The sequence below is a fragment of the Suncus etruscus genome, chromosome 9, assembly GCF_024139225.1.
Source record: "Suncus etruscus isolate mSunEtr1 chromosome 9, mSunEtr1.pri.cur, whole genome shotgun sequence".
NCBI classification, from domain to species: domain Eukaryota; kingdom Metazoa; phylum Chordata; class Mammalia; order Eulipotyphla; family Soricidae; genus Suncus; species Suncus etruscus.
In genome coordinates this window covers 7871194-7893915 of record NC_064856.1, presented here as the reverse complement: position 1 = coordinate 7893915, position 22722 = coordinate 7871194, and the positions used below count along the sequence as shown (strand labels likewise).

The 22722-nt window shown below is 47.3% G+C and overlaps 1 protein-coding gene and 1 non-coding gene across 4 annotated transcripts in view; both read left to right on the top strand.

Moving 5' to 3' along the window:
- Window positions 1-11287, top strand: part of ATRN (attractin) — a 192635-nt gene extending 181348 nt beyond the window's left edge. For 2 of the 3 annotated variants that reach the window (XM_049779127.1, XM_049779126.1), the window contains 3 exons: window positions 845-952; window positions 5884-5998; window positions 10460-11287. In XM_049779127.1, coding sequence (XP_049635084.1) covers window positions 845-952; window positions 5884-5998; window positions 10460-10584 — 348 coding nt within the window. In that variant the 3' untranslated portion in view covers window positions 10585-11287. The remainder of the gene's footprint in view (window positions 1-844; window positions 953-5883; window positions 5999-10459) is intronic. The other variant, XM_049779128.1, reaches the window with a different exon arrangement.
- Window positions 93-233, top strand: LOC126019290 (small nucleolar RNA SNORA43). The gene has a single exon (XR_007499020.1). It is a non-coding gene; the product is annotated as a small nucleolar RNA SNORA43 (small nucleolar RNA).
- Window positions 11288-22722: the final 11435 nt, after the last annotated feature.

Here is a 22722-nt window from a genome sequence, read left to right as displayed (position 1 = left end):
GACCGGAATGATAGTGTAATGGGTAAGACTCTTGCTGGAGGAAGTTAGAATCGATCTTACTTCCAGTCCAACACTTAGAATAACTCAAAATCTATGCCCTACAGGTGCCAAACATGGCACCAGAGATGTGGCTGCCTGGCCACACCAGTGATAGAGGGCACAGAGAAAGTGGCTATTTCTACACTCAGTACCCAGACCCATGGGCACTAAGAATGGTTTGTAGCCTCACATTTACTTGGGCATGGGATGGGGAAAAGAATCCAGAGGTTAAATGATCAGAGAGGAAGTAACTGAACCCAAAGTCTGGTCACAGCAGGAAAGGCTTGGAGCAGACATTCACAGCCACTGCTCCTCTAAATCCTGATGGCATGCAGGTTCCTCCACTCTAAAGAGCCCAACATTGGTTTGGTGCTCATAGTTTTACCACTTTCAGCAGTATAGGCCTCTTCCCTGTTTACGATTTAACAAGGTACGGATGTACCTTTGTTATTATGTAAATTCTTAGTTCAAGTTTCAGCAACAGGAGAGAAAACCTAACTTTAATAGTAAAAATATGAGGAGCTAGGCTACATGAGTTATATATTTAATAAACAGGCATTATTGGCATTTTATCCATTGGAATGTTAGACTCAATAGGTAGGACTTTGTTTTCATATAAATGCATACTTACCATATTTAGAAAAATATAATAATTCATAATGTCATCTGATAGCTCTCTAGTTCATGTCCAGCTGCCCTCTTTCCTCAGCTGTCCCCTTTGGACTTATTTGGGTCAGGGAGGCGGAGGTATCTTGAATGTGCAGTGATGGGTTCATTGCCTTAATGCTGTGGTGTTCCTCATTAGCAACTTCTTCGGGAGATGCAGCAGATGGCCAGTCGTCCCTTTGCCTCTGTAAATGTTGCCTTGGAGACAGATGAAGAGCCTCCGGATCTGATTGGGGGGAGTATAAAGGTGAGACTGACCTTTCAGAACTTATGCTTCTGTGTTGGGGAAATTCGAGGGAGTTAGAGCTCATTCTATTAGCACTTACATTTTCCTTGCTTGCTTCTTAACAATAAACCAACATACTCTTTCATTTTCCTGCTGTCAATATGTGCCATTTAAGCAGTTTTCTGTTTAAGGAATGTTTAAATAGAATTTGTCAGATTTTTTTTCTCCCAGTATTGAGATCACATCTGGGGCCTTATCTAGGCAAGGCAATTTCTCTACCACTGGGGGCTGGAGCAACAGTACAGCAGGTGAGGTGCTGGCCTTGAACACAGCTGACTAGGTTTGACCCCTGCGCCCCATATTCTCCTCCAAGCCAACCAGGAATGATCCCTAAGGGCAGAGCCCAAAAGGTCACCCCAGCCCCACCAGGAACAACCCCTGAACTACACCAGAACCGACCTCAACACCACTGAATATGCCCCCGTCAAAAAGAAAAAAAAGAGGATCTCTAGCATGATGATTTACTTAATATTTACATAATATTAGCTAAATAAAACCACTGTACATTCTAGTATTCAGAGTTTTTTTGTTTTGTTTTGTTTTGGGACCACACCTAGTTGTGCTCAGGGATTACTCCTAGCAGTGCTCAGGAGGACTATATATGGTGCCAAAGATTGACGCCAGCTCAGCTGCATGCAAATTAAGCACCCTACCTGCTGTACTTCTTTTAAGAGAAAAATTAAAATTCACTGTGGATTCTGTGGAAAATAAATATTTATGATCCTTCTAAAAATTAGGATAAAACTTATCTTTTGGCAAAAACAATGGAATATTTTAGATACTCTGGGGAAAACAGCTGGTATCTTGAATAAACATTCTTACTAAAGCATTACTGAGCTCATGGGAAGTACTTGAGATTTCCATTAACCACTGTCCCTCTCCTATCTCCCAAAAAGAATGAACTGGCATCCAAAACCAGACCATATGTGGTTTTCTTTTTTCTTTTCTTTTCTTTTTTTTTTTTTTTTTTGGTTTTTGGGCCACACCCAGTGGTGCTCAGGGGTTACTCCTGGCTGTCTGCTCAGAAATAGCTCCTGGCAGGCACGGGGGACCATATGGGACACCGGGATTCGAACCAACCACCTTTGGTCCTGGATTGGCTGCTTGCAAGGCAAAAACTGCTGTGCTATCTCTCCCGGCCCATGTGTGGTTTTCTTAGGGTTCGAGTTGACATCCATGTTGATACATCCATGTTTACCACCTCCAATAACGCAAGGTGCAAAAGGGAGTTTATTTGGTTAACGAGGTCAAGCCTCATCCAACTAGGGAGTCTTGGCAAGGACCTGAGTCAAATCTTCAAGCAATTTATATAGAAATCACAAGCAGTAATGGAAAAATCATTTCATTGTATAGATAGATGTCTTAATTAATCACTGATTTTTCTGGCTCAACTTTGGTTGTCTAGGGATCCTCTGATTCAAACCTTGGTTGTCTAGAGATACTTTGAGTCGAACCCTGGCTGTCAACGGATACTCTGATTCAAACTTTGGTTGTTAAGGGAGCCTTTTCAGATAGAACGTTCCAAGCTCACTCAACCCCCTAGTTCCTTATTCCTGGAGAGCACCAACTTTGGTTTTTTTTTTATTTATTTATTTATTTATTTATTTATTTATTTATTTATTTATTTATTTATTTATTTATTTTGGTTTTTGGGTCATACCTGGCGGCATTCAGGGAGTTACTCCTGGCTCTATGCTCAGAAATCACTCCTGGCAGGCTTGGGGGACCATATGGGATGCCGGGATTCAAACCAATGAACTTCTGCATGCAAGGCAAATGCCTTACCTCCATGCTATCCGGCCCCTGGTTTTATTTCTGAGTTAACTCTTTCTCTGCCTTCAGGTAGGAGTGGAAAAGTACACTTTACTAGGATTTGGGCTCATCTTAGTCTAGAGTTCCTTATCATGGACTTTTGGAGGGAATCTTGGTTCTTACAGTTTAAAATAATTCCAGATTTGGAAATGTATCACAATCCCACCAGAAGTAGGTATGGGTCTTCTTTGTAAGAAAACATTCCTCCTTGCTCAGCAAGCAGAAAGCAACAACAGTAAGAGACAGACAACCTCCCTGTGGAGGTTAGCAGATACAACCAACTTAGAAAGAACTTTAGTTTTCGGTTTTGTTCAATTTTGTTTGGGGCCTCACCTGGCAATGCCCAGAGACTACTCCCAACTCTGCTCAGAGATCACTTCCAGTAGTGTTCTGGAACCTTTTATGGTGCCAGGGACTGAACCTGCTGCATGTAAGGCATTTGACCTACCCACGATAGTATCACTCCAGCTACTAGAATGGACTTCTAAAGAATATGAAATGCGAAATATTTTAAAATATGGCATTCTAAAGATGGGAGGAGGGCCCTGAGTCAAAAGTGACCAAAGAGATCTGAAAATGAACTAAATGGTGCTGAAATGGAAAAATAAGAGAATTTGTGATTTTAAAAATAACACAATTTGGTAAGCAATATGTTGGACATAAATGAGGAGAGAGTTTTTTAACAGAAAGATCAATATGAAACAGAACAGAACAGAGAAGCAAGAGAGGAAAAACATGAGAGACAATAAGATATGAAAGGTAGAATGATGAAACCTAACTTAACATTATATCAGAGTTCCTCTGATATTATTGTGAATGGAAAACACATTCGAATTTTAGAAGCAAAACATTGCAAGCAGAATTGAAGAATAAAACAGATGGAATGCAGAATGGTGGGAGGTGGGGAGTGGGTGAGTTCTGCAGATGGAGTTGTCTTAACCAAAATGTAGAACTCCAAAGAGAAAGAAAACATTTAAAATCAGCCAGGACCAATAAAACACCACTACTGTTCGGAGAAATTGGAACCTGTGGAAACATACAATGATCCCACTTCTCCTAAGTTGCTGGCTTTGCATGCTGCAGACCCCAGTAAAATCAATGACTCTATCTGGTCCCCTAGTACTGCAAAGAGCAGCCCCCCAGCACCACTGGCTAGATTTGACCAAAAACAAAATCAAAATCGAGCCACTGTATCATCCAATAATTCTGGGTAGATGCCTTCTAGGGTTGAAAGAAGATACAGTTGCACACCCTGAGCAGAATCACTCATGACCCCTAGCAGCAGCATCAGTTTGGCTGGAACAATATTCAGCTTGTGGAGCCCAGCACTGCATGATCCCCCAGTACTGCTGGGTGTGGCCCAAAAAACAATAGAGTTAAGAGTCTGGAGCAATAGTATAATGGTAATGCCCTTCCGTTACATGTGGTCAATCTGGGCTCCATCTCTGGCACTCCTAAGAATCCCTCAAGCCCCACCAAGAGTGACCCCTGAGCATTGCCAAGTGTGATCCAACCCCACACACACACACCAAAAAAAAGAGAAAAACCCCAGATAATGAATAGGTGGTACTAAAGCACATGGCCGTGAAAACTAATCTGGAGAGCAACTTTAAAAATCACATCAAGGGTCAGCCATCAGGAAAAATAAAATCATGAAATCTGCTGATACCTGGGTAGGCATAGGAAGTATCATGCTGAGTAAAATGTGTCAGAGGGAGGACAGACAAAGAATGAGCACACTCATTTGCCAGATATCAAAAACAAAAACAAAAAAAACTATAGGTATGAGAATAACCCCCAAAGACAATAGAAACAAGAACCAGGAGGACTGTCCATGGTAAGAGAAAGCTTATCACAGAAAGGAGTTGGGGGGAAGTGCAGTTAGGGCAGAAAAGGGATCATTATGACATTGACAACTGGAAATGATCACTAGATGACAACTAGATGTTGAAAGGAAGTAAAATAATATGCATGATATCCTTTTAGTAACAATATTATAAATGACAGTGCCTCAAAGGAAAAAAAGGGGCAGAGAGTGAGAGAAGAAAATTGTTTACTATAGAGGCAGGGGGACTGGAGGAAAATTGAGGACATTGGTGGTGGAAAGTGTACACTGATGAAGGGCTGAGTGTCAGAACATGGTATGACTGAAACGCAAAACCATCAACAACTTTAATTGGAGCCTTAGCAATAGCACAGCAAAGAAGGCATTTGCCTTGCAAACGGGTGACCCGGTTTGAACCCCATCATCTCATATGGTCCCCCAAGCCTGCCAGAAGTAATCCCTGAGCTGGATATGGCCCAAAAACAAAAAAATTTATTTTATGAATTAAAAATGTGGGGCCGGCAACGTGGCGCTAGACGTAAGGTGTCTGCCTTGCAAGTGCTAGCCAAGGAAGGACTGCGGTTGGATCCCCTGGAGTCCCATATGGTCCCCCCAAGCCAGGGGCAATTTCTGAGCACTTAGCCAGGAGTAACCCCTGAGCATCAAACAAGTGTGGCCCGAAAAACCAAAAAAATATAAAGAAATAAAAATAAATAAATTAAAAATGTTTATAAAACTATATCAGACAGCAAACGTGATAGATAGAATATCAGGTAGAGGGCTTGTGTTGCAGTTGACTAACCAGAGTGATTCCCCGAACCCTATATGGTATGGCCCTCTGAGCCCCTCCAGGGGTGATCTTTGAGTGCAGAGACAGGAGTAACCGATGCGTAACTGTTTAAAAATCAAAACCACATCAGTGCAGAGAGATATTGTACGGCAGGGGTCTCAAACTCGCGGCCCTCGGGCCGTTTACTATCCTCCGTACAACATTTTGTGGCCCTGCCCTAGGGGAATCTTGTTTTGTTTTGTTTTAGTTATTTGGGTCACACCCCCCAATGTTAAAGGCTTACTACTGACTTTGCACTCAAGGGTCACCCCGACTTTGCCTCCTTCGGTCCCCAGGTAAATTGAGTTTGAGATCCCTGTTGTAGGGATTAGGGTTGACCCCAGAATAATAAAACTTGAAAGTAGCAGCCACATCTGAGGGCTGCAGTGCCCAGCTGTTTAAAGACAATCTATTTTCTTCCTCCAGACGGTTCCGAAACCCATTGCCCTGGAGCCCTGTTTTGGCAACAAAGCAGCAGTCCTCTCAGTGTTTGTGAGGCTCCCCAGAGGCCTAGGGGGGATCCCTCCGCCTGGCCAGTCAGGTGAGTCATTCCTTTCTCTCTAATCCCAGAAACCCCCAGCTACGTACCAGACAGGATGGACCTCTGCGCCTGGGGCCTTGTCCCTTAACCTGTAGTCCCTAACCTGTCTTGCCTTGGGTCACTTGCTCCTAGAGGGGGGCACTATAGTGGATGGACAGATCTCTTTAGCTGTGTCCCCCGTTGGGCTTGCTGCATCTAGAGTCCCTGGCTGCCCTGAGCTCGCCCTGTCCTTCTATCCAGAAAGTCTGCTCTGTTGAAAGTGGCAGCTTACACACACACTTCCTCTGGGGCTGGAGTAAATAGTACAGTAGATAAGTTGCTTGCTTTGCATATGGCTAACCTGGGATCAATTCCCAGCACCCCATTGGTCCCCCAAGTCCACCAGGAATGATTCCTGAGTGTAGACCCAGGAGTAGCTCTGGAATACTGCTTGGTGTGACCCGACCTCTATTTATACTTCCTGTCTTTTTACCTTCTTTGGCTTCTAGTAAACTCCATGCTGTGGGTTCTCTCTTCTGTGTCTCTCTCTTGCTTGTAGTTCTTGTGTGTTGTCATTCTGTTATTTAGTTTTGCTTTTGAACACCCAGCAGTGCTCAGAATTTACACCTGACTCTGCACTCAGGAATCACTCTTGGCAGGGCTCGGGAGACCATATGGGAGCTGGGGATCCAACTAGGCTGGCCACGTTCAAGACAAGTGTAGGGCTCCCTACACTACCAGCTCTATTGTTGTTCTAGCCCCAATTGCCATTCTATTTTAAACACAAGTAAGACATGGTGAAGCAGTTGGAGGAATGAACACCAAGACAACTCTCAGTGAGGTGATTCTCAGGATCTGGCTTGCCTTAGCTAAAAATTCTCTGTGCCCTGATGAAAGTGAGGGCCTACAGACTCCTGACCCCTGTTCTGCATCTGTGCCTTTCTCACAGGAGAGGTGGTGAGGCATGGCGAAGCCGGCATATGTTGTCTTCACAGGAGAATAGCTTAATTTGCCCTCACTAGGGGTTCCTGGGAGCTGAGCCCCTCACCCAGCCGTTCTCACTATTGCCCTGTGCAGCTAGTGTTGGCACAATCCCTGACAACCACACACTGGTTTACGTCTCTGTGGCCTTTCCTGGCCCATACTCTGCCTGATGTGACCCAGCTCCTAGTGGTCTGCTCACTACCCCAAGAGTGGGTCAGTCCTTCAAAATCCTGTTTGGGGTTGTTGGTTTTGGTCCAGGGGGACTATTAGTTTGGGGTGTTGGGAACTTCAACCACTGCTTCTCAGTGCCTGGAATTGAACCTGGGCCTCCTACATACAGAGCCTAGTTCAGATGTGCCCCTCAGTATATTGTTGTCTCTTGAATTGATGCCTTTCTCTGCCCAGGGAATCCTGCTCTGCCCGTACTCTCACAAATGAATCCACATTGGGGCGGATTCTACACCACACACCAGCCACAGAAGGGAACACCTAGCCTTTCCTCCACTTCTCACTCCCCAGCCCTGTAGGGGACTCAGTCCACTCAGCTCTTGAGCTTGGGTCCATTCCCTTGCCCAAACTGAAATTGTGCCTTCCCTGATGGACAACAAAGTTCTTTTGTTAACAGTCAGAAAGGATGAGGCCAGAGTGGTAGCACAATGGTAGGGCGTTTGCCTTGCACGTGGCTGACCCAGGACAGACACAGGTATATAGGTTTGATCCCTAGCATCCCATATGGTCCCCCAAGACTGCCAGGAGCTATTTCTAAGCGCAGAGCTAGAAGTAATCCCTGAGCACTGCCAGGTGTGGCCCAAAAACAACAACAACAAAAAATAATCAAAAAGGAAAAGTGGAAGAAAGCGCCTGGGAGCCAGTTTTGTGAGATTATGGGTTCACAGGACTCCGCACAGACCTGTGCTTATCCCCATGGTGCAAGTGAGGTTACTGTGGCACCAAGAGGAAGAAGATTAAAGAATCTTTCTTCTGGGCCCGGAGAGATAGCACAGCGGCATTTGCCTTGCAAGCAGCTGATCCAGGACCAAAGGTGGTTGGTTCGAATCCCGGTGTCCCATATGGTCCCCCGTGCCTGCCAGGAGCTGTTTCTGAGCAGACAGCCAGAAGTGACCCCTGAGCATCGCTGGGTGTGGCCCCAAAAAAACCAAAAAAAAAAAAAAAAGAATCTTTCTTCTGTAGCTTGATCTCAGGGTCAGACTGAACTGATCCTGATGCTTCGGGAAAGTGCCATGTGCTGCTTGGCGTGGCATGGGGGACTGTTCTTCCTGAGCAATGCTGCACTTTTCCGCCCCTCCAGGGCAGGCAGGAGGAGCAGACTGCCAGGACAGACCTGCAGCCTCATTCGGGACTCATTGCTTAGCTAGTCTGCCAGTTGCTTGATATAAAAAGTAGGGGAGGGGCATTTGCCTTGCACAGGGCCAACCCAGGTTTTTTTTTTTTTTTTGGGGGGTCACACCCTGTGACGCTCAGGGGTTACTCCTGGCTATGCGCTCAGAAGTTGCTCCTGGCTTCTTGGGGGACCATATGGGACGCCGGGGGATCGAACTGCGGTCCGTCCTAGGCTAGCGCAGGCAAGGCAGGCACCTTACCTCCAGCGCCACCGCCCGGCCCCTCCAACCCAGGTTTGATCCCCAGTCTTCCAAGCCTGCCAGGAGTGATTCCTGGTCATAGAGCCAGGAGTAACCCCTGAGCTGAGCCCTGCTGGGTGTGGCCCAAAGACAAACACAAAATGTAGGGGAGAGAACCGGAGAGATAGGACAGAGGGTAGGGCATTTGCTTTGCAGGTTTTGATACTTGGCATCCCATATGGCCCGCCAAGCATCGCCATGAACGTTGAACGAATACTAAGACGAGAGTAATTCTCAAGTACTGCCAGGTGTGGTAGAAAGAAAGGAAGGAAGGAAGGAAGGAAGGAAGGAAGGAAGGAAGGAAGGAAGGAAGGAAGGAAGGAAGGAAGGAAGGAAGGAAGGAAGGAAGGAAGGAAGGAAGAAAAAGAGAGAGAGAAAGAAAGAAAGAAAGAAAGAAAGAAAGAAAGAAAGAAAGAAAGAAAGAAAGAAAGAAAGAAAGAAAGAAAGAAAGAAAGAAAGAAAGAAAGAAAGAAAGAAAGAAAGAAAGAAAGAAAGAAAGAAAGAAAGAAAGAAAGAAAGAAAGAAAGAAAGAAAGAAAGAAAGAAAGAAAGAAAGAAAGAAAGAAAGAAAGAAAAGAAGGAGGGAGGGAGGGAGGGAGGGAGGGAGGAAGGAAGGAAGGAAGGAAGGAAGGAAGGAAGGAAGGAAGGAAGGAAGGAAGGAAGGAAGGAAGGAAGGAAGGAAGGAAGGAAGAAAAATGAAAGGACGTGTTTTGGCGGGGGAGGAGCACAGCTGTTGGCGTTCAGGGGTTACTCCTGACTCCGCCCTCAGAAATCACTCCTGGCAGGCTTGGGAACCATTGGGTTGGCCTCGTGCAAGGCAAACACCCTACTGCTCTGCTTTCACTCCAGCCCTAGGGCTTTTTTTTATGTGCAATATGGGACCCAAGAAATAGACAGTGAGTAAGGCATTTACCTTGCATGTGGCCAGTACTGTTCAGTCCCTGAGTCCCTGAGGATTCACTCAATTCACTCAATGTGAATTCACTAATGTGCCCCAAAAACCTAGCAAAACAGGGGGGAAGAGAAAAGATCAAGCATATGGTCCCCTGGGCCAGCCAGGAGTGATTTCTGAGCACAGAGCCAGGAGTAACCCCTGGGCGCTGCTGGGTGTGACCCCCCCAAATGTATGTATGTATGTATTTATTTTTGGCTTTATGGGCCACACCCGGTGACACTCAAGGGTTACTCCTGGCTATGTGCTCAGAAATCGCTCCTGCCTTGGGGGACCATGTGGGATGCCAGAGGATCGAACCGTGGTCCGTCCTAGGCTAACCCTTACAAGTCAGATGCCTTACCTCTAGCACCATCACTCCAGCTCCCCCCCCAATTTAAGTGTTATTTTGGTTTTTGGGTCACACCTGGCAGCTCTCAGGCTCAGAAATCGCTCCTGGCACGCTCGGGGGACCATATGGGATGCCGGAATTCGAACCACCAACCTTCTGCTTGCAAGACAAACGCTTTAGCTCCATGCTATCTCTCGGACCCCTAAGTGTTATTTTGTTTTTGTTTTTTTTTTTTTGGCCACACCCAGGAATGCTCAGGGGTTACTTTAGACTCTGGGTTTAGAAATTCTGACAGGCTCGGAGGACCATATGGGAAGCCAGTGATGTAACCCAGGTGAGCCACATGCAAGGCAAACACCCTGTCCTCTGTGCTGTCACTCCAGTCTCTAAGCAGATATTCTTTTTTTTTTTTCCCCTGGCTCTGTGCTTAGAATCACTCCTGGGGGTTCAGGGGACCAATCATATGGGATGTCAGGGATTGATCCAGGGTTGGCCGCGTGCAAAGCAAACACCCTACTTGCTGTGCTATTGCTCCAGCCCCGTGATTTTTTTTAACACCTCTCTGGCTCTCCCCAGGTCTCGCGGTGGCCAGTGCCCTAGTGGACATTTCTCAGCAGATGCCCATCGTGTACAAAGAGAAGTCTGGAGCCATGCGCAACCGGAAGCAGCAGCCCCCAGCACAGCCTGGGACGTGTATCTGATGCAGGAGCCAGGGGCAGTCCCTGAGCATGTGTGCGGAGCTGCTGCAGCAGGGAAGGACGCAGGCAGGGAAGTCAGGCAATGAAGACTGGAAACCCTCCACACACCCGTCAGTCCATCTGTCTGTCCACCCACCCTGTCTGCATGCTCACAAGCTCTCTTTGGTGACCGTTTCTCCCATCCATGCTCCAGCATTGAACTTTTTTACTTTTGCATAGGAAACCGTTATTTTAGTTCTAGGCCCAGGGGTGATCCAGTTGTGGCTGGCGGAGGCTGGTGTGGAGCCAGGGCAAGAGCTAGGAAGGCCATCCAGCTTCCTGGGATGCCTGTTCTCCACACTGTCTCCACTGTGCAAAAACAAACAAACAAACAAACAAGCTGCTGCGTTTACAAGCAGACTCTCATCCTCAGTTGTTCTTGAACATGGTCTCTTTTACCGAGTCAGGTGAATTACTGGTTTTCAGCTGAAGCCTGCTATCTTTTTAAAAGATGTGCTGTTTATTCTTGCACGGTTAGGCTGATCTCTCTCTTCCAGGAAGTCACTTTTTTTCTAGCTGAGAATTAATAATGGTCCATCTCTTTTGAATCATACCAAACTAAGACAAAAGTGGGCTATTGTAAAGGTCAAGGCTGGCAGTGTTACTTAGAATGTAAACTGATGTCCCAGGTAGTTTTCTATAGTAACGATTTAGTGTGGACCCATTGGAAATTCTCTCTCCCTCTCTCTCTCTCCCTCTCTTTTTCCCTCCTACTTCCCCCCACCCCTCTCTCTCTCTCACACACACACACAGACACACACACTAAGTGCCTAGACTTTAAATAGATCTAGCGATTGGAAAGTTAGTAAGCTTACGTTTTTACATAATTGCATTCCTACATTCTTAAAAAAAATTTAAATAGCTACCATTGGCATTCTGCGCTTTTTCTAAAATCCAAATGAAAGATAGGAAAGCATTTCTCACCCCCAGGCATGTCTCATCTAGCAGCAGGGACTGAGAGGGAGGCAGAAAGGACCAAATGTGAAAGCTGCTGTTTATAGAGTTACAAAGGACACCAGGCCACATGCCTTGCTGGCCTTTTCCCCCAGGTGTCCCAAGGCCTGGCGCTTGCTTCCACCCTTCAGCCACTCCTGCCTCAGTGAGGCCACTCCTTGTCCCAGAACACTTCTTCTCCCTGGAGCAGAAGAGCACGACAGCTCACAGGCCTCATTGGCACAGACCATCTCCCCATACCTGCTCAGACCACCATGGGCGCACCCCAGCCCTGCGTTCCCCAGCAAGGGCCCCACCCTCTCATTCTCCTGCACGCCAACAGAGACTGTGAGAAGGGCAGCGAGTACAGATGAGGAGGAAAAGCACATGGAGTCTGCCCCATGAGTGGAGATGGACCACTGTTCAGCAGACAGCGCTGCCCTACGCTCCTTCCAGGGCACTGCCCAGAGGTGGCAAGACCGCAGCTATGGTGCTTTGACTTCCAGTGTCCCACAACAGCCACATGAGCATTCTTCCATGCCTCGACCCGGGCTCTCCAGCATCCCTGCTCTTGGGGAAACATCTCTAAAGCAACACTCACATTTGAATTTGAAAAAACCAATGTTCAGACACACAAAAACTGTGGCATTTCACCTTCCACTGTAATGACTGGAAAGACAGTAGAAAGAATCCTCCCCCAACGCTAACCCCATGCCTGTGAAGAATAGCCCAGAAAGACATTTGTATGAAAGCAGAACTAGAAAACACTGTCTGGTGCACAGAAGGCCTCGACTGGAGACTCGCCTCTCTACAAGCTGCTTCTTCATGGCTTTGTTCAAGAGCAGATGGTTCTAGAAAAGGCCCCCTCTTCAGAGTTCTCCCACTTCTTGTGCCAGATCCCTTTGCCTGCAGTGAACTGGACCTCTACCCCTGTGATCACCATGAAGCTTTTTGGCAGAGAAAGACTGAAGCCCCTGTCAAGGGTTCCCCAGGAAACTCTGGTTTATTCAAAGGACCAGGTTTCCTTGCCAAAGAAGTGTTTTTCCCAATGGCGGGCCCAAGCCTTGAAACAATATTCACCACACCCCATCCCCACCTGGTTATTTCTGATGTTAGTTGTTTTTGTTTCTCTAAAAGATAAATGTTTATTTTTGAAAAGGAAGGAAGGAGCAAGTGACATTTTATTCTGCTCCAGTCATGAAGAAACAGCTGAACCCACCTGCTGCTCTTAAAGAGCCAAGAACAAACTGCTTCCTTCAGGCTTCAGCCAGATGACAGGAATAAACACTCACCTTTGGGCCAGTCACCAAGAGGGAGTCATGTGAGACTTGGGAGCAATGACTGTGAGTCCCAAGAAAGCCTGTCCACAGACTAACTTGTCATGAAAACATCAGAATTGCACTTGTATATAGCTCTACAGTCGTGTCTGGAATGTCCAGGCCTTCAGAGTGTACATAGAACAGGAAAAACAAATCTTAATGTATTTTTATTAAATGTGACCGTGTCGAGTTTCACCAAATAGGTTTTTGTGCCATAGACCAGATCCCTGGTTTGGAGACATCCTCTTCAGGCACTGCTTACGGTTGGTAACCGAGCCCAGAGCGGCCTCTCTCCCTGCCGACCCCCCATATGCCAACATGTTCAGACACACTTGCACCCACTGAGTGATTTCATGCACAAGTCATCTCTCTGTGGCAGCTGGGAAATGGGTCTGTGAGTCCATGCGAGCTGTAGGCCGTGAGGAGACTCAAAGGCAGCTATTGTTGGCTTTGCACAGGCGTTGGCATTTTCTGAGTCCTCTTGGTGCTGTGGTGGCCAGGGATGTTTCTCTTTAGTCTGTAAGTTCAAAGACTGTCTCTGTAGAAATCAGGGTAGGTTGTTTTCATTTGTTTGTTTGTTTGTTTTTAGATGTTTTTGTTTTTAAGGGGGGGTGTTTCCATGCTGCATTTTGTAACGGCTTTGTTTGAATTTCTAATGACCATTTCCCTAGACCATAGTTTATTATTAAATAAATGAGGTGGGTGTGGGGTTGCAAACTGATGAATTGCTCCTGATTCCCGTGATGAGCCTGTCCACCTCCCATAACCTCCCCAGGATTCGAGAAGTCTGTTTCCCAGGAAGAATTACCTTCAAAAGGTGGGGCATCTGGAGGGAGGGCAACCCACACTTTTCCCAACTAGCCTGGACTAAAAAAAACTTAGCTAAAGGAAACTATTGGGAGTACCAGTGAGTCAGACCTGCGGTGCAGGATGAGAGACCACTGGAAAAACGAGCAAATAAGACCAGAGCACTGTCCATGAGGGGAGAGGGGACATATTAGTACAAAGCTTGCTCCTTCAACTCTATGGAGCATATCTGGGGAGGGATGAAAGGGATCCCCATCCTTGGCTGATGGTGTTCGCTTCATGAATACCATCCATCCTTCCATTTCATTCATTCAACAATGACTGAGAAGCACTTACTAACCTCCGCTAATGTATGGTAGCAAGCAAGATGAAAACACCACTCTTTCCAAACCCCCCCCCCCCAGTCCAGCACCCAGAACTCAGTCACTCTGCTCCTTCCTGCTGGTGGCGCCCTGGCCAGAAGCATCTTCAGAGGCAGACAGGGAAGGGCAGAGGGACTGGTATAAGCTCAGTCTGGAACAGTTGCTCATTTTACCAGTAAGCTGCTTGAACCTAGAAATCACTGCGGTAACTTGTAGCTCGCCGGGCCCACCAAGAGACAATTCTGCTGATCTTCTCAAAGTAATAAATACCCTCGCCTACCCGGAGATGTCTGGAGAGGAGAGAACTGGCGCCTTCTCTTAAAAGGCAATAATGGAACCGACTTGTGCACAAAACAGTCTAAACACTAGTGAAGCCTGTTTCATTGGACTAATTCTGACTCTAGATAATGTCTTTGTTTTACAGTTACGGTTTTGTTTAGTTTGGGTTCAAGCTTAGTTTGTTAATATGTATAATTTAGCATCTCTTGCACTCATGTAAATATGGAGTAAGTATTGTAAACTATTTCATTGCTGGGGGTTGTGGGTGTTATACATACATTTAGGATTGCAATTTTTTTGGTATTTTTTGTATTGTAAAATAACAGCTAATTTAAGCAGGAACAAGAGAACTGAGAGAGGTCTGTGCATTTTAAACACAAATGTGAAGAACCTGTACATAAACAAAAGTAAATACTATAATACAAACTTCCTTCTGAAATAAAAGTAGATCTGGTAAAAATGGGGGTTTTGTTCAACGTTTTGGGTTTGTGTTTTTTGATTTTGTTCTCTTGCACTTATTTTCACACTTAAGCCCTTAGAACCTTAAGGAAAGAATGAAGCCATTGAAGCATTGGCCAGTGTTCAGACCACTGAGCCTAGAACCGACTACCCATAGGCCCCTTGGAGTTAGTGCCACCCCACAGGGACAAGAGGGGAGGAAGGAGGGGAGGGCAGGTGTTCGAGGTGGCACTACCTGGCCAGGGCGGCAGGCTAACCAGGCTCTTACGTCCCATCAATCGCAGCTTCTAGTCTTTTCAGGTTCATGGAGGTCTCTAGATTTTTCAAATTATGAGCATGTTGGACTCCTGACAGCACTGATGTCCTGGCCACAGCAGAGTTTGGATGTGAGATTTTAAAGGAAATGGTGTCTGTTTGCAAAGCCTCATCCACAGCTTTCATTTCAGCAAGGCCAGCTGAGTGGAACAGACAGGTGTATTCCAGCGCCCTGATGCAAAATGCTGAGGGGCTAACGAGGACCCAGCCTCAGAGCATGCACAGGGAAGGGTAAGGGTTCATGAGGTGGAAAAGAGGCTAAGGCACCAGGCCCCCAGGAATGATTGAGACCTGCCACCAGGGCTTGAAGCTGAGTCATCAGGAAGCTGTTAGGCTGTTGCCGAATGGGAGACTATCTCAAAACTGGAGAGAGGGGCTGGGAAAAATAGTACAGCAGGTAGGGCACTTGCCTTGTACGTAGTTGGCCCAGGTTCAATACACAGCACCACACGTGGTCCCCTGAGCACCATCAGGAGTGATCTGAGTTCGATGGGTGAAACCCAAATCAACAGGAGAGGGCTGAGGACTCTTCAGCTTTCCAAGAATGGGAACCCGTGACATAGCTATGTGCACAAGACTTGTTTTTCTGGTGAACCCTCTTCCCAACAGCAGTCAGGTTGGGACCATAAATGAGGATTGCCAAAAATGCCACAAGTAATTTAAACCAGTTCTAAATTTGGACACAACATATTCCACATAAGGCTCTGTCACATGTTACAAGATGGGTGGTGGGCAGAGCAATAGCACAGCGGGTAAGGCATTTACCTTGCGTGCAACCAATCCAGCTTCAATCTCTGGCCTCCCAAATGGTCCCCAAAGCCCACCAGGAGTGACTCCTGAGCTTAAGCCAGGAGTAATCCCTGAGCATTGCTGGGTGTGACCGAAGACAAAAAAAAAGAAAAGATGAGGAGGCTGGCTGGAGAGATAGCATGGAGGTAAGGCGTTTGCCTTGCATGTGGAAGGATGGTGATTTGAATCCCAGCATCCCATATGGTCCCCCTAGCCTGCCAGGAACAATTTTTGAGTGTAGAGCCAGGAGTAACCCCTGAGCGTTGCCAGGTGTGACCCAAAAGTCAAAAAAAAAAAATGAGTGGGAGGGTGGGCAGAACAGTAGCACAACAGGTACGGCACTTGCCTCCTATGTAGCCAGATTTGATCCTGGGCACCCATATGGTCCCCATGCAATTGGAGATGACTTAGTGCAGAGCCAGGAGTAAGCCCAGAATATCACCAAATGTGATCCCAAGGCATAAGAAGTAAAGGTGCTGATGAAAATGAGGGTCCCTGGGTCATCACTTAGAAGTCAACCCCCTGACTGGTAGGAGCTGTGTGCCACTCCAGACATCTTGAATGCTGAGTGGCCTGCCTCACTGCAGCACTCGGTGGTGCCCATTGCTAGTGGGCAGGTGTCAGGCAACTGATCCTACCATAAGTGGCGAGCACTTGACATAGCATGGGTATCCCCACACTTGGAAAGAAAATCGCGTGCTTACTGGGTTTTCAGCTCAAAAGGAAGTTTAAAATAACCCAGTGGTAGTGATTAATGGCTACCTTAAGCAGACTATCACATGAGTTGAGTTCCGATGTTCCCCTGTGTGTATTCAGAAGGGGGACAGGTAGGTGGTCCTGAAGTCCGGGGTCTTGTGAGATTAGAAAAGCCAATCAGTTTTGCTTCTAGAGATTGGTGAGTGAAGGGACTATTTGTGAGCAGCAAAGCCCAGATAAGTCAGATGGATTCAGCCATATTGTGACAAACAGATGGTGGAGATAATCATCTTCCAGCATGAGCCAGGTGACCTCCAGGCTGTCATACTATGGACGATGGATAAGGAAGCAAACCCCCCTGTACTCTTGCTCCATTATGCTGCATCTTTGTAAAAATGAGGAGGAATTAGCTTCTGATTATTGTAGTGAGGAGCTCTACTCTGTTACTTGTGTTTCTTCACTCAGCCCTCCTGTGGTTGCATGATGACCAGAGATTGCTGCGCGCGCACACACACACACACACACACACACACACACACACACACACATCTGGCAGTTGTGTTCACAGGTGCTTTATTTCAGCTGTGGTGGTTGCTGGAGTTGCACATCAGACTGCAGTTGCTTCCACGCTTAGCCACGATGCCAATTGATGATCACACTCAAAACTGAGTCCCACAATCTGTGGCTGTGTTGTGCCAGGGTGCTCACATGTGCTCCCCAGAAGTCATACCTCCTAGCCGTGGTGCTCACCAGGACTACACCGTTTTTTTTTTGTTGTTGTTTTTGTGGTGTTCACACACCTGAATGGGGTAGAACCAGAGACCACCTGTACAGCCAGGGATCACAGCCAGCAGTCACCGGGCTCACACTTGGCAAATGTGGGAGTCCAGAAACTTGAACTTAAAACTAGACACTTGCAGAACCAGTGTTGGAAGCTCCTGCACTACTCCAGGCACCCAGCCCTGTTAGAAATATTGGGGGCCTGAGCAGTGGCACAGGCAGTAGGGCATTTACCTACACGTTCTAGGATGGGCCACGGTTTGATCCCTTGGCGTCCCATATGATCTCCCAAGCCAGGGGCGACTTCTGAACGCATAGCCAGGAGAAACCCCTGAGCATCACTGGGTATGGCCCAAAAACCAAAAAAAAAGAAAAAAAAAAAAGAAAAGAAACTATTTGGGCTGGAGTGACAGCACAGTGTGTAGGGTGTTTGACTTGCACACAGCCAATCTGGGTTCAATCCCCACCATCCATATGGTCCCCCGAGCCTGCCAGGAATAATTTCTGAATGCAAAGCCAAGAGTAACCCTTGAGCTCTACCAGATGTGGGTTGTCTCCCCCCCCCCCCCCCGAAAAGAAAAACTCTTGAGAGTTCAATAGTTTTTTGTGGAGTTTTTGTTTGTTTGGTTGGTTGGTTGGTTTTTGGGTCATACCCAGTAGTGTTCAGGGGTTACTCCTGTCTCTGTGCTCAGAAGTCACTCCTGGCAGTTTCAGGGACCATATGGGATTCCAGGATTCAAACCGGGGTCCATCCTATATTGGCCTGCGCAAGGTAAATAAATGCCTTACCACTGTGCTGTCATCCCAGCCCCAGTTTTTTGTGGTTTTATTGTTGGTTTTTTGAGGGGTGATCACACCCAGTGGTGAGCAGGGCTTACTACTGGTTCAGAGCTCAGAGAATACTGCTGGTGGGCTCAGGATCATATGGGATGCTGGGGATCAAACCTGTGCCAAGTACATACAAAGTAAATGCCCACTGTTAAAATCCCTCCAGCCCCTCAGTACAGTCAGGATTTCTGAGATGCAATTACTATGTAAACAAAGGAGAGACTGGATTTCCAGTTTTTCTCATCTTCACCTAGAGCTGGTCATTCTGGAAGGTACTGCCACCAGTGGCAGGGCCATACCTGGTACGTATGTCCCCAACACCACTCATCTAAATAGGGCTGCATCTAAGCAGATGAACCCCTGCCACTCCTTAACCTGATAGGAATTCCCTTCCCATCAGTGCCCATTGCGAGGACAGCTCCTGTGGCTGCATAAAAAGCTAGAGAGCTGGGGTACCAGCAGCTCCTGCTCTTCGCACACCTGGGCTGATTCTGGCTTCCCCCACCCACCACCACATGGAAAGCTGACCTGTGAACGTTTTTATTTCTGGCACATGTCCTCATCTCAGCTTTCCTGTCTTCTGCCTTGGCTCGGGGACTTCTAGGTCTGGGGTGACATGTCCCAGATGAAACCATTTCTTCTTGGTTTGGTTTGGTTTGGGGCCACACCTGGCAGTGCTCAGGGCTTACTCCTGGCTCTGCCCTCAGGAATCACTCCTGGCAGTGCTCAGGGGCCAGGTGGCACCCCAGAGTCGGTAGTGTGCAAGACAAATACCCTATCTGCTCTAGCCCTGGACCTATTTCTTTCTCAAGACATCCTACAACCCAAGACAGCCCTGTCCTGTAGTAGCAAAGACCTATCCAGCCCCTATCCATGGCTTTTCTAGAAACCCCATCCACTAATATCCACATTTTATGTAAACGTGAGTCAAGTGGGAGCCACAGAGAGGGCTCAAAGGACTAGAGTACAGGCTTCCCATGCAGGAGGCCTGGTTCAGTCCCCAGGACTCCTACCATATGGTCTCCTGAACACTGAGTTGTGTATCCCCCCTGAGCTTGGAGTCTCCCTGGACACTGCCGGGAGTAGCCCTACATACCAAAAAGTATAGCCCCTCTCAAAAATTAAAAAGGTAAGGAGTCAAGAAATAGAACAGGTGCATGTTTTGTCTGCACAGGACAATCCCTGACAACACATAGTCTCCTGAGCATTTCCAGGTAGCCCTGGTTGGGATGGGTTAAAGGGAATTATGGGCAGGGCGAGGCAGGGAGCAATTTCCATATCAACCTGGCACTGTGGTACGGGCTCCAGGCCAGAACAGGTTTTCATGAGCCGTGAAGTTTCCAGCCATCAACCCAGAGGCGAGTTTTAACACCTGCCTTCCCCTGGGCTGCCCACTGGACACCTGCTGTGGAAAGGCATTGACCAAGCTAAGTCTGTCCTGTGTGCACTTCACACAGAGATAGTCTAGGAGCTTTGTTTGGCTTTGGTTTGGGGCAGGTCTGGGGGTTACACTCAGTAGTACTTGGTGGACCATGTGGTACCATGGATCAAAACCCAGGACCCCCATAAAACATGTATCCCAATGCTTCAAGGTATTTCCCAGTCCTCCTAGAATATAGGGAAAACGAGCAAACTCAATCAGCTATGTAGACAACTTTACTGGTTTCTTGGGGTAGCTGTAACCAAAAGGGCTCCACCTGGGTGGCTGAAAATAACAGGAATGTATTCCAATAAATCATGGTGTCAGCAGGGCTACACTCTTTGAAAGAGGCTAGAGGGACAGTCTAAACCTCATCTAGTTCTGTTGCTCACAGCCTTTGGCTTCTGACTTCACATCGCCCTCTTCTCTGTCCATCTATCTAACCCCCCTCCGCTGTTCTCAGAAAGATGCGCATGACTGTATTTCGGGTCCCACCTAGATAATACTAGACAAGCACCTTCTCTGAAGATGACGAAGTCACCATACCCAGAGTCATATTACAGCAGGTAGGGTGCACCCACCAGGCTCCATCCCTGGCATCCCATATGGTCCCCAGAACTGACCAGGGGTGATTTCTGAGTATAAAGCCAGTAGTAACCCCTGAGCATCAGAGTATGATCCCAAAACAAATCAAACCAAAAGTCACATTCACTTTCTCTGCTTATATCCAAAGACACATTCATAGGCTGCAAGCAATAAGAGAGGGGTCCGGGGCCGGGAAGGTGGTGCTAGAGGTAAGGTGTCTGCCTTGCAAGTGGACGAACAGCGGTTCGATCCCCACCCACCCCCCCCCCCCCGGCGTCCCATATGGTCCCCCCAAGCCAGGGGCGGTTTCTGAGCTCATAGCCAGGAGTAACCCCTGAGCGTCAAATGGGTGTGGCCCAAAACCTCCCCCCAAAAAAAAGATTAAAAAAAAAAAAGAGAGAGAGAGGGGTCCACCATTCAGCCCTCTAAGCAGCAAAGCCCTGAACCAAGGTGGCACAACGATGGGTTTTGTATGTTTTCACCCTTCCTCTTAGTTTCTCTGACCAGAGCAGGTTAGAGCTGTGCCTCAGCCAGCCTCTTCTCACCCTGGGCCATAAGACTGTATCTCTGCAGTCCACCCCACTTGGATAACAGACAGGGGAAATAGCATTTGAACACCTAAAAACATATAATCTTAAGTGCAGTTTGATGTATGTACAAAGTTTCTAGCAGGGTAGTCCTGCCTAGAGCTGAGATAGGTTGACAGCTGCAAATATGGTGTGTGTGGTGGTGGGGGTATCAGAGGGGGTGGTAGGATTTGTCAAGCATTTAGGCTCAGCGTCACCAATTTCTTTTGATCAGCTTTTCCAGAAGCTGAGAGCATGACAGGGAGTTTCAAGCCATAATTCATTAGAGGAAGGGCCCTTCTGGGAGTAAGGGTATCAAGAGGGCAGGAAGAAAAAGAACAAATGCTGAGCTAAAATGTGGTCTCTTTGGGGATCAAGCACCAGCCTGATCCCCAGGGAATTCTGGAGCCTGATGGTCCAGAATTGTCTCATGGAGACCAGCAGGCCATGCCTCTACCCTGCTTTTCATGGACTGCAGTCAGCATCTGGGAACACTGTGTAATCTCACAAGCATCCCTTCTTAAAAAAAATAAAAATAAAAAGGAAGGGGGCAGCTGGAAACTATTAGCAGGCATGTAAATTATCTGTACTGTCAACTCCTTTGTTGGGTATTTGTGAATCCAAGAACAGTCCCCAGAATGAGAAATCACTTCCCATCCCCTTGTCCCCTTTCGGGGGGAGACCTTAGTAATATTTATCCGCAGCAAATAATAATCCACACAGACAAGAAGGATAGGGTGTAAAAGATTGGGCAAAGAGAGAGAACGAGAGAATCCTCTTGCAGCCTGCAAACAGCTTTCGCAAAAGGAACCTTCTCCCCTGTCCATCAAGCTATTTGTTGCCAACTCCACAGCGCCCCCACCTGGAAGGGCTAGGTGGGGCAATAGTCACAGAACAATCCTAAGGAAATATTTTTATATACAACAATTCCAAGAATAATCTTATGGAAACTTTTTCATATACTACACAGGCACATGCACAACTTGGAAGAGGCTGGGAAACGTAGTTTCCCTATTGAATACACAGAAGTAAAAGGAAGTAAATCCACAAAAACGTCCTAATGACACATTCGGTCATAGCAGAGTGGTTCTAAAGCCATCAGAAATCACACAAGTCGGGCTGGAGCAGTGGCACAAGCCGTAAGGCATCTGCCATACCCACGATAGGCTAGGACGGACCATGGTTTGATCCCCCGGTGTCCCAGATGGTCTCCCAAGCCAGGAGCGATTTCTGAGTGCATAGCCAGGAGTAACCCCTGAGAGTCACCGAGTGTGGCCCAAACCCCCCCCCCACACACACACACAAAAGAAATCACACAAGTCGTTGAAGTCACATCCTGAAGATAACTCTGGTCTCCCAGTTTCCAGGACACAAATCACACAGACCAACCTCAGGGAATATTGCTTTATTGGCTCATGCTGGGTTAGATCATGGGGAAGATGGCCACAGTAGCAGCACAGTACAGGGGTCTGATTCCAATTTAGGAGATACCCACCAAGCAGTAAGAAATGCCCTGCCCACCTCAGCCATGAGACACAAAGGGCTCATGACAGCCGGTCCCTCTCAGGACAGTGCTGGGGGAAACACACAATATTGGAAGAACTTTTGCCTTGAAATTGGTCAGATGTTTTGAGGGGGGGGGGCTGATAACACTTCCTAGAATTCTGGAAATCTGTCTCTCACCTCTAGGTGATCTGGGAACTACTGAGGTCTCAGCTACACAACTGACTCTTTCTAGTTCCTCCCCTTAGTGTGACCCCCAACTATCCCAAAGTGGGGAGAGGAGGTGGAGCAAGGGACGCACAACCAAGAAAGGAAAGTTTTATCACCTATTAGCAGGGAACCTGGGGCTTGACAGTCGGGTCCCCAGCAGGCATGTGCCTAGGGATAAGTGCAAGTGGAACTGAGCTTGGGTGGTGGGTGGTGGTTTGGTCCTGTGTGCTGAGTGGTTCGTGTCCTGTGTC